Source organism: Squalius cephalus, assembly GCF_949319135.1.
Source record: "Squalius cephalus genome assembly, chromosome: 20".
NCBI lineage: Eukaryota > Metazoa > Chordata > Actinopteri > Cypriniformes > Leuciscidae > Squalius > Squalius cephalus.
The window spans coordinates 17,551,732-17,564,075 of record NC_137141.1 but is presented as its reverse complement, the minus strand read 5'-3'; the positions used below and the strand labels follow the sequence as shown (position 1 = coordinate 17,564,075).

General features: G+C 37.5%; 1 protein-coding gene across 1 annotated transcript in view; it reads left to right on the top strand.

Annotated features, from left to right (window-relative positions):
- ryr2b (ryanodine receptor 2b (cardiac)) overlaps positions 1 to 5,756 on the top strand; it is a 64,825-nt gene extending 59,069 nt beyond the window's left edge. The window contains exons 94-103 of the mRNA XM_079854126.1: positions 168 to 210; positions 1,184 to 1,320; positions 1,527 to 1,593; positions 1,695 to 1,841; positions 2,693 to 2,827; positions 3,546 to 3,702; positions 4,042 to 4,106; positions 4,414 to 4,514; positions 4,989 to 5,040; positions 5,154 to 5,756. Coding sequence (XP_079710252.1) covers positions 168 to 210; positions 1,184 to 1,320; positions 1,527 to 1,593; positions 1,695 to 1,841; positions 2,693 to 2,827; positions 3,546 to 3,702; positions 4,042 to 4,106; positions 4,414 to 4,514; positions 4,989 to 5,040; positions 5,154 to 5,249 — 1,000 coding nt within the window. The 3' untranslated portion in view covers positions 5,250 to 5,756. The remainder of the gene's footprint in view (positions 1 to 167; positions 211 to 1,183; positions 1,321 to 1,526; positions 1,594 to 1,694; positions 1,842 to 2,692; positions 2,828 to 3,545; positions 3,703 to 4,041; positions 4,107 to 4,413; positions 4,515 to 4,988; positions 5,041 to 5,153) is intronic.
- Positions 5,757 to 12,344: the final 6,588 nt, after the last annotated feature.

Below are 12,344 nucleotides of genomic sequence, written 5' to 3'. Positions count from 1 at the left end.
GAGTTGCATAACTGCCTTATAAAGGCTCACATTATAAGCAATGAAACAATGGCTGACCTTCTATATGAATTTCAAAATTTAACATTGATTGACGAATTATCACTACTACACAGTACAAATGTTGCACCTCTTCAGGAATATTTTCGGTTTTCTTTGCTGTTTTTCAGATCATACCCAAGCAATTATTGGGATAAATTTGTAAAAAGGAAGGTAAGATGAACAAATGAAATATGTTTTCTAAAAGTTACTTTCAAAAACATTTAAGAACATCATAGAAAGTATCTCACAGCTCTAACATTGTGACATACCCCTGGTTTGATAGACAAGGCTTAAGCTAGTCCCAGACTAAAATGTTGAGCTGTTTTAACTGAAAGCAACTTACACTGACATATCTTAAAATATGTCTGTGCCATTGTTTTGTCTCAAGATGCACACCAGTAATGTTTTTTTTGAGGCATTTTCTTTCTTTTTTCTATGTCATGGTATTTTAAATTACATCAACTCTAAAAACTTGAATGTCTAAAACTGACATGTCAGTTCTAAAATGTAAAAAAAACATTTAAAAACATCATAGTATGAAATTATCTCAAAGCTTTAACATCTGTGACTCATCTGTGACTAACATCTGTGACACTAATTATAATAATAACTAGATTTTTAATAATAACTAGATTTTCTTTTAATTTTTACATTTGTGCCTGTGGTATTTTAAGAGATTTCTACGTTTTCTGAAAGAAAAAAAAATGACGTCACCTCACTGTCATGATGGTAGGGTGTTGTGGGGCCATTGCTATGCAGTTGCTAGGGTGTTCCGAGTGGTTTCTAGGTGATTATTTACTGGCCCACCCTTCTCTATGATATTCAGGCTCTTAATTCCCTCTTTCAGTGTCATTCTATGGGATGCTTTCTTTTTTATCATCTGCCATGTGGAAATCGTAAGGCCAGTGGCTTAGAAAAGCAACAGCAGACCTCTCCACAATAAGACTCATGGTTTGAGATATCATTCGTGTCTGCAGCATGAACCGTGTTGGATGAATTACGTGCCAAATATAATACTTGGGTTCAGCACCAGTAATAATGATCCAATCCATTGATGTGGTACAGTAAGCTGTGTTATGTAAGCTGCAGGTTCAAACTGTTTTTCTGTTTTTGATTCATTCTGTTATTGCTTTCCGTGCTGCAGGTGATGGCGAAATATGGAGAGCTGTATGGATCAGCACGCGTCAGCGAGCTTCTAGGTTTGGATAAAGCTGCTCTGGACTTCAGCTTAGAGACTCATGAGAGGAAGAGACCCATACAAAAGGCTGCCATTACTGCCCTGTGAGTTACATCCCTCTGCTTTCATTTAGTATAAGAATTTCACCAACCAAACCAGCTTCTGTTCAGGGAAATCGCCCAATAAGTTCATCTTCAGACTGGCAATGAAAAAAGGATGTACTGCCATCACTTTGTGCCAGTTGATGGCAGCAGTGTTCAATGCGATAGGCTTAAAATAAATCAAATAAATCATTCTCATGTTTTCACAGTTTCAGATTAAACACCGTTGATTTGAAATACCAGATTTGGAAGCTGGGAGTTGTTTTCACTGACAATGTAAGATTCCTGACTCTTTGAACACTCAAAGTGTTATAACAGAAGGAATTGGCAATCAGTGAGTGAAATCTAACATGAAATTGTGTTTTGCTTTCTTTCAGTCCTTCCTTTACCTGGCCTGGTATATGTTTGTGTCAGTTCTGGGTCATTATAACAATTTTTTCTTCGCTGCGCACCTGCTAGACATCGCCATGGGCTTCAAAACACTGCGCACCATACTATCGTCTGTTACACATAATGGCAAACAGGTACTACATTTGTGTGTGTGTGTGTGTGTGAGAGAGAGAGAGTGTGTGAGTGAATGTACAGTGGCCCCAAAATGTGTTTAGACCCTCAAGTCATAATTACAAAAATATGAATATCATTATAGTATGTAACAAATAAAAAAATGCTCGATGGTGTTTTAAGCCCCCAATGGCTCCTTAGAGGCAGCTAACCCTACCCTCAACCTAAAACCTACCCATCCCCTCGCTGCCTGGAAGGCACTGTTCGGGGGCTTAAAACACCAAACACCTAAAAAAATATACTAGACCTAACTGGCCATGTTTTATTTATTTTTTATATTGTATGTTTATATACTGGTTTTAAATAACTGTTAACTATTTTAATATATTTTAAAATGAATTTTCAGTTTTCAGTGTCACATGATCTTACAGAAATCATTCTAAAAAGCTGATTTGATGCTCTAGAAACATTTCTTATTTTCATCAATGTTGAAAACAGTTGTGCTGCTTTATATTTTTGTGGAAACAGTGATTATTTTTCAGGATTCCTTGTATAATTGAATATAATGTTCAAAAGAACAGCATTTATTTGAAATATAATTTTTTTGTAGATTATAAATGCCTTTACTGTCACTTTTGATCATTTTAATGCCTCTTTGCTGAATAAAAGTTTTAATTTTATTAATTGAAAAAAATCATACTGACCTCAAACTTATTGTGCCGTCTTTCTTTAAAATCACTGCCAGGTGTTTCTTATTTTCTTGTTGTCATCTAATGCAGTAAGATTCGTGCATTTTTAAGTGTGACACGGTCCACTTTTTTGGGTCACTGTATATCAGCGAAGATGAGATGAAAGGCTGTTGTCTGTTTCTCAGCTGGTTTTGACAGTGGGACTGTTGGCCGTGGTCGTGTATCTCTACACCGTGGTTGCCTTTAACTTCTTCCGCAAGTTTTACAACAAGAGCGAGGACGGTGAACCAGTGGACATGAAATGTGATGATATGCTCACAGTGAGTTGCCCCTCTGTCTATTTATCTCTTAGGTTTAGAAATAGTCATGAGTTTGATGTCAAAAACATGAGAGCATTAAAGGGATAGTTCACTTTGAAATTAAATTTTGGTATGTTTTATCTTACCTCAAGGGCATCCAAGATGTAGGTGTCTTTTTTTCCGCAGTAGTTTCAGTTTTGATATTTTTAGGTCAAACCGTTCTTGTCTGTCAGTCAGATAATGCAGGTCTATGGTCACTGTCTCAAAGAGCATGCACATAGTCCAAATTAAAACAATTCCCCATCGTCCAAATTAAACAATTCCCCATCATAAGTACACATTGATGGCCTAAGACACGAAACGAGCGGTTTGTGTGAGAAAACGAACAGTATTTATATCGTTTTTACCTTTTGTACAGAGCCACGTCCAAGTGATCTGAAGGCGCGGGCGCTTCCTATTGTGTGACGTGTACGCAAACCGGTGCATAGATATATATAATAGATGCCGCCTTGGCTACGGCAGTTCATTGGAACGAGGCAACATCTAGTGTATATATCTATGCACCAGTCTGCGCACACGTCACACAATAGGAAGCGCCCGTGCCTTCAGATCACTTGGACGTGGCTCTGTACAAAAGGTAAAAACGATATAAATACTGTTCGTTTTCTCACACAAACCGCTTGTTTCGTGTCTTAGAACGTGTCTTAAAAAAAAAAAAAAAATCTTTATGTGTGCTTAGTGTTACATGTTCCACATGTACGTTGGCGTGCGAGCCGGAGGAGGGATTGGAGATGAAATTGAAGACCCGGCCGGTGACGAGTTTGAGTTCTATCGTGTAATCTTCGACATCACCTTCTTCTTCTTCGTCATCGTCATCCTCCTTGCCATCATTCAGGGTGAGTGATAGAGAGATTGTGAGAGTCATTTTAGTGAAAGGGCAAAAAACTGAAATGTGCACCGAATTTCAAAAAGGACAATAAGCCGAGGTTTTTTTTTTTATTATTTAGTTTGTCCCCTAACTTGAGTCATGCAGAGCAGCGCTGGAGAGCTTCATTAAAAGATCTCACACTCACATGCTGAGAGGGGTTTATGGGAAGAGATCTGAGGACTGTGTGATGCTAGAAGTGTGTCTGATGCGTGGGGTCAAATAATACTCATGATTCAAATGTTTGGCATTTGGCAACTTAATTGTGTTTTTGACTGGTGAATTGCTCTGTTGTCATATCATTTGAAAGGTCTTATCATTGATGCATTTGGCGAGTTGAGAGACCAGCAGGAGCAGGTTAAAGAGGACATGGAGGTGAGTTTTCATTCAACTTCAGATTTGACTATTTTATCACCACGCTACATCCTGAATCAAATTTATGTTGCCTGTCCTCTTGTGTTCCAATTAACTCACTGAATTAATTTATCGAAACCCAAACATTTCCTTAGTTATAAATCAGAGCTACATTGCACTTGTGAGTTAATATTTTATTTCTCTGTTAGTAAATATGTCATTAATCTCTGCCAGATGGTCTTTGGATTAGACGTTAGTTAAATGCTAATTGATCATCTATAATTAAACAGTGAATGTCGCATGCCATTAAGTCTGTTTTTTGCTGCAGACTAAGTGTTTTATCTGTGGCATTGGGAGCGAGTACTTTGACACGATGCCCCATGGCTTCGAGTCGCACACACTGCAAGAACACAACCTGGCCAACTATCTGTGAGTACTAGAGAACTGAGAAAAGGTCAGAGGTCAGTTTTGCCTAATTTCCATCATGTTTTTCAGTCACAATTTTAAAGGCTGTTGTGAGATTAGTATTCTGGTGGAAAATAAGTATATTGTGCATCTGGTCAGGACAAGAGAGCATGTCCTGTGACAAAAAAGGTACTGTGGTGGTACCACAATGGTAATGAAACATGATAATAATGAATGATTAACATATTCATATACCTTTGTATTTACATGATACTGTAATTCAAGGTTTTCTAAAGAATACCATTGTATTTCCAAAGCACTGTATCCAACAAAAAAAAACATGATAATATTGTTAATGTTAATAAAATCATCATAATCATGACCTAAAGTTAAATAAACAATGCCAACAAAGTTTAATCTGTTAAAATATGAGTCTTATTTCTATTTTTATTTGCTGAAAGTGGATAACATTTGTTTTGTGTTCTGTTTGCCCTTTAGGTTCTTTCTGATGTACCTCATAAATAAGGATGTTACAGAACATACTGGACAGGTACAACTTGTATTCACAAATGACATGAATCTTTATTGAAAAAAGATAGATGGATAGTTTCAGAGTGAAAATGTTTTAAAATACTCTGACTGCTACACTCTTTAACACAACAGGAATCATACGTGTGGAAGATGTTCCAGGAACGCTGCTGGGAGTTCTTTCCTGTTGGAGACTGTTTCCGGAAACAGTATGAGGTTCAACTCAGCTGAAGGATTCCGGTTCAATTTCTATAGTTCAGTTGGTGAATACACTTTTGAAGTACTGTATGTCTAGGATATTCTTCTGATAATAAGAAACTTGTGTATATTTACTCTTCTGTTTTGCATGCTTGTTTGGTTCTCACTATATTATTCTTCACTACATAGTTTTATTTGTATAGCAGCTATCACAGTACATATTGTTCTCACAATATCAAAGCAGCTTTGCACAGAAAATGCATTTTTGTGTGTTGATTCAGAGTTGTTATCTGAAGTCCTGGCAGGGGTTGGCGTCATCTCTTCACAGGTGTTGGGTCATCTGAAATCTTTGTAAGAGTCTGGATCCACACCGGAGCTGGTGTAATCTCTAGTTACCTCGCAATGGGCTAATTGGCTTTATTTTATTAATATATCATATTGTTGGATTTAAGGCACTAAGTTGATACTGTAATTTTTGATCGTGTGGAGTTTGTAAGTATGTAAAATGTCACTTTGCAATAAATGCAAGTAGTATAAACTAAAACATGGCATTTCTTTTGCTTGAAAACCTACAGAACTTACTTAATGTTCACAGTAAACAATACTGGAAATATTAGAATATAACTAGATTTTTATATTATTGATATATCAAACCTGTAGTGTAACTGCCGTAGACCAATAAGAGCTGTGCGTGTAAACCTCACTCCCCTGATCTCAAGAGGCGCTCAAGTGACTGACAGTGGCTGCGGTCTTTAGCCTCCTCGCCAGAGACTACAGTTCGAATCACGCTCTGAACGTGTTGAGGAGAACCGGTTACATTAGAACAAACAGCGCAGGACTATTAATGCAAGAAATTATATTTTAGCTGCTCTTGTGTGTCTGATATTAATTTATGGAGAATCTCACTCCCTCATTTGCGCTACAAAAAAACCTCTTCCTCAGTATTTTTTCTTGTTTTTTAGTAAAAGTATCTAAACATTCTTAAAGTGTTTGTTACTGCAAGTTTATTTTTGTGTAGCTCATTATAAAACATGAAAAAATTAATTGCCAAAGACTAATTATGACAGTATTAAGTATTATTGCACAGTGGGATGTCTGTAGTTTGAATTTCATAACCTTCATTTACTCTTATTGTATGCCCAATGTAAACAAATCCTTTTCCATCCTTTTCTACTTCTCTCTTCATCCATTCTCAGCCTTCTCGCGTTCTTCTCCTTATTTTCAACAGCCATTCCATCATCTGTGGTTATCATCTCTCTCTCTCTCTCTCTCTCTCTCTCTCTCTCTCTCTCTCTCTCTCTCTCTCTCTCTCTCTCTCTCTCTCTCTCTCTCTCTCTCTCTCTCTCTCTCTCTCTCTCTCTCTCTCTCTCTCTCTCTCTCTCTCTCTCTCTAGTATGAGAGGTAGCACTCAGATCCTGAGCGTGAAATGAAATTAAACGGCAGCCCACATCACATGCTGCTGGTCGAGTTGTCACTGCTGCAGGGCATAACGCATTGATCTCCAGCCATTCCAGAGGTGCTGTTAAAGCTTTAACCCCCCTCTACATGAATAATGCACAGTACCATTGCTATCAGCCTTATTAAAATGAAGACAAAGGACAGAACTGATTACCATTATCTGTAATAGGAGGAAAACCATTGATAGAAAAAGCATCAGCAGTAACGCAATGCCCAAGTTTCTATTCACATATATATTATAATTTATATAATTTAAACCAAAAAAATACCTTAGAGATTTAAATTATGTATTATTTAATTTATAGGACTTTGTTTATGATTATGGATAAATTAACAAATTGTTGTAAATTGTGTTATGGGTGGGATAAGTGGGGGCTCGTCCGGTAAGACGTAACGGAGTACTTTTAATAGTAATTTTTTTTATAGGTGATTGAAACGGAAGTTGCAATAGACTTTTATTTCCTATTGTTTATCCGAGTAAAATGGCTTCTCGAACAAGAAAGAATGTAGGGCACGACTTGATTTTGCCCATCAGGAATTGATTGGATGGTTGTGGTTTGCTATTGCTGTGAAGTCAGTAAACACGTCATCAGAGAGGAGATGTTGCTGCAAGAGAGAGGGGAAGTTATTTTCATTAAAGATTATGAGGGCACATGAATTAAAATAATTATGATGTGCATACTGCACAGATAGAATGTCAGTTTTGATGAATGACTTTAATATAATGTAATAGTGGAGAGAAGAATGTGGGCATGTTGAGGAGAACAGACAGAGGAGCTGGACTCTGGATCCATTCTTACATTTTACTCGGCAACAGGGTACTAATGCCAGAGCCAGTGTCCAAAGTAACCACATTTAGCATATTTCCAATGAAGAAAAGGTGGTTCTGGGCCAGAAAGATTGCCTATTTGGTTAATGTCCTTCTCAGACTCTACCATCGTGACCTTTGGGATAACACAACCCTTCCCAGATCATCTGAGAATTGCTGAATCCTTTAGGTACTGAATGTCGGGCTGAAAGGTCAATAGATTTTGTCTGGGATTGCAATGCTGCAGAGAACTGTAATTTATGATGTTAAGCTTTTAACTTATCAGGCACATAATAGATGAGAACTAATAATTTTTATTAAAATTTTATTTTATTTTATCATTTAAATGTAAGCCTGTATATAATTATATATTTTAATTATTTTATTTGCCATACATACATTTTTATTAGATGTACAGTGGCCCCGAGAAGTATTTGGACAACCAAACAAGCCCAGTATATATGACATATGGCATTATACAAAATAATAAATATATTGTTATATTGACATTTTTTAGGGAGTCTCAAACCTGCATCAGCCAGATGACCACGGTTTTATTTCAGTATAATTGAGATACTATTGTAGGTTTTAATTCATATTTTGAACTGGTGTTTGTATTTTCCATTTTAATTTGAGTTAAAGTTTTAGTAATTTTGTTGTGTGTTTTTGTCATTTATTTATTTTTATTTTTTTAAATATCTATATGTTTTTAAGTATAAGTGTATCTGTTTGTTATTTTACATCAATGGAAAAAAAAGAGCAAACAATTATTTAAATAAAACATCTGAATTAGAAAGAAAATGAGAAATGTTGCTTTGGCAATGTCACAACCACAAAGGCTTTGTAGTAGAAACTCACACGACGAAGATAAACGGCAATTTATTTATATAGCACAATTAAATACAACCCACATTGTCCAATGTGCTTTACAATAACTAAAAACCACAAAAACTAACAACAATACAACACCGAACAAATAAAATGTAAGTAAAATACCATAAAATAAGTGTTTCAAAATTTTTAAATAACAATGAAGTACAATTGAAGGGTGCTTCAACATGTATTAAATGCTTTATCAAACAAAAATGTTTTTAACTTAGATTTAAAAACAGATAGGCCAGTCTAATCGAAATGGGCAAGTTATTCCAGAGTCTGGGGGCAACAGAAAAAGCACGGTCCCCCCTACACTTCAGTTTTGACTTAGGGATAGACAGGAGTCTCTGATTGGATGACCGGAGTGATCTAATTGGATGGTGCTCAGTCAATAGGACAGACAGATAGGGTGGAGCCATACCATTTAAAGATTTGTACACGAGAAGTAAAAGTTTAAAATTCACTCTGTAGCGCACTGGCAACCAGTGTAAGGAACGTAAGATAGGAGTGATATGATCCCGTTTTTGTGCCTCCGTCAGAAGTCTAGCTGCCGCATTTTGGACTAATTGTAATCGTGACACATCTGAATGACTAATCCCAACGTAAAGAGAATTGCAGTTTTGAAGAAATAAATGCATGGATTACTTTTTTGGAATTTTTAAAAGAAAGAAAATGTCTTTACTTTTGATAGCAGCTGGAAAAAGCAGGATTTCACAACTAAATCTGCCTATCATATTTCAGAGATTCAAACACCACGCCCACGTTTCTCACCCAGGGCTTCACACAAGAGAACAAACCACCAAAATTTTGTTTAGGAGTGATGGAAGAATTGGAGGGTCCAAATATAATCATTTCCGTTTTACTCTCATTAAAATTCAGAAAGTTTAAAGACAACCAGGTCTTTACATCAGTCAAACAGGCCATAAGAGTGTCCCGACCATTTGAAAAGCGTTTTAAGGGCAGATAAATTTGAGTGTCGTCTGCGTAACAATGGAATGACAGCCCATGTTTTCTAATAATAGAACCAAGTGGAAGCATGTATAAAGAAAAAAAGAATGGGCCCAAAATGGACCCTTGAGGAACCTCACAAGATAACACAGCATTACTAGAGGCATGTTCTCCAAACTTCACTGAGATGCTTCGGTTGGTAAGATAAGATTTAAACCAGTCCAGTGCACTGCCTGTAATGCCTGCATGATGTTCCAACCGGGCAATAAGAACAGCATGATCTACTGTATCAAATGCAGCAGTTAAAGCACAAAAACAGCATAGTCGCCAGAATCACAGGTTATTAGTACATAATTAAAAACCTTCAACAAAGTAGTCCCTGTGGAGTGATGTTTTCTAAACCCAGACTGAAAAATGAAAAAAAAGAAAAAAAAAATTCACATTATCAGCTAGGAAGCTTCGCAGTTGTTGCAGGAATATTTTTTCCAAAATCTTAGTAATAAAAGACAAATTGGAGATGGGTCTAAAATTGGCTAACACTGTGGGGTCTAGGTTCTGTTTTTTAAGCAAGGGGTGGACTGATGCGTGGTTTAGCAGATCGGGTATAATACCAGTTTCTAAACAGCGATTTAACATGACCAGGAGAAGAGAACTAACAACATCAAGGCCTTGTTTGAGAAAGTCCTCACACATAGATGAAGACACATCAGTGAGCGAGCAGACAGGAGGGTTGATAGTGGCATTGATAATATTAAAAAGAGTTTTCGGTCTATGACAGTTCTTATTAAAAATTTCAGTAAAATACCTTTATTTGGCTGCTTTTACCGATTTTTGATATTGAGATAGCGAATCTCTTAACATTTCAAAAGAGACCTGAAGTTTGTCCCTTTTCTCTTCTACAAATCTGCCTTGTAGAGAGCGTATTGTATCGTCTCGCCAAGGCTCAGTTCTTGGTCTGGGAACGGCGAACATAAGTAATAGATTGTGGAGCATTAAATGCAAAAGACTTATGATCAGAAAAAAAACATTTTCACACACCTCAAGATTGCAGAGGGAAACACTTAGAGAGATAACACTAAGTCAAGTGTATGTCCATGATGATGAGTGAGAACATTGACTTGAAGAGCCAAATCAAAGGCATTTAATAAGTTTGAAAATTCCTTAGCTAACAGGTCAGCAGCACAACAAATATGAACATTAAAATCTCCTAATATCAAAAGTTTGTCATATTTCGTTATGAATTCTCTCAGGAAGTCTGCAAACTCAGTTAAAAACTCCTTGCTGTGTTTAGGACGATAAATCACTGCAATCAAAAGAGGCTCATGAAGTTCCAGCATAAACAGCTGCAATTCAAAGCTGTTATACTCATTCGACGCAATAGTGCGGCAAGAAAACACGTTCTTGTAAATGGAGGCCAATCCTCCACCTCGACCAGTCAAACGAGGAGTATTGAAAAATAAGCAGTTCAACGGTAGCAGTTCAGAAAAAGGACTCCCAGCAGAAAGCCACGTTTCAGTTATAAATAAAAAAAATCCAAGTCTAGAGAAGAGAAGAAATCATTAATGATGAAAGTCTTTATTTACCACAGATCTGGTGTTGATCAAGGCCATTTTTAGCCGTGGCAGGTGCTCGTTGGTTACCTTAGGCTGCTTCGCCCTAGGAAGCGTGCGAAGATGGTCCGTGCAGACTCCTCCATGGTAAAAGCGAGGAGAGCAGAAACAGGGAGCGGCACCGCCGCAGTCGGAAACAAGGGTATAATCCAATTGCGTACTGGCTCCAGAGAGCGCCATCGGATGCCCCAGTGAAGGCTGAGACTCGTGATGGAGTGCCAGGAAGAGCTTTAGCTTAACAGCTAAGCCTTCCCGTCTTCTGCGGCATCTCCTGCGCTTTCTCACCGGTAGAGAGTACGGCCAATGGCATAGATAGTCAGGCAAGGACGCAGGGGTGGGTCTTTGGGTGGGAGTAGGATCTGTGGTCCACAGATCGATCAGGTCCCAGTCCGCTTCTGGCTCTGGGGTGGACTGATCAGCCTGCCTCATCTCTGGCTCTGGGACTCGGACGACCTTGGTGGTGGCCTCGGGCTCCCAAGCGGTGAGGGAGAGGCCGTCATGTTTTGTACCCAAGTTCCCCAGAAGACTCGGTTCTCGGGTTGGAGGAGAATCTGCAGCGCCAGTAAGTCCGTATCATTTTCTCATTGTACTTGTTCTTGAGGGTCGGTTCTAATAAACTCAATGATGATAACAACAACACCTTAACACGTAAACGTAACGAGAACCAAAAACAGAATAAACATAATAGGGGATATTTATAGAGTAAATGAGGAACTAACTCATGAACACCTGAATGTGATTAACAAATGAGTTGCCATAGAAACAAACGAGAACTAATACAGACCTCACTGAACTAACTGAACATAACCATGACAGGCAACTATAGCTGAAATAAAACAAGTTTTTTAATGTTTGTTTTATTGCAAGCATGTTTTATTTTTTTTATGGTTTTAGTTTTAGTTTCAGCTAACTATAATAACCCTGATTGCATCTTAATGCATCTCGAGCATGTGTTTTGTTTTCTGTGCCACAAGATCTTATGAGAATTAAAAGGACTTTATAAAACATTCAGTTCTGCTTTTTTCCTGAAGCAGCTGGTGCAGTTCTTCAGCAGAATGAAGAGTCTTCAGTTTTGGGTTCATTATATCAGTGTCAAACTCAAGCACGTCATTACGGCTCCTGACACTTAAGCTGGTTCACAAACACTTCATAAGCCACTCGCTATTTCAAATGATGTTTGCTCCATGACCTACCATTGAATTGTTTTCGCTTTTTGGTTTACCAAAGCAATAGCATGCCGAGGGACATGATATGTTTGGACTATCAGAACTCATTATAAATTCTTCACGTTGGTAAAATTATGTCTTAATTATGAAGTCGGCTCTAGTGGTAGTTTATCAATAGACACTACACATTAAATTAATTCCTGTGTGTTTATGCATGTTTGAGTATTTGCATGTTTGTGTATTTGTCAGAAGTAAATCCTGAAGG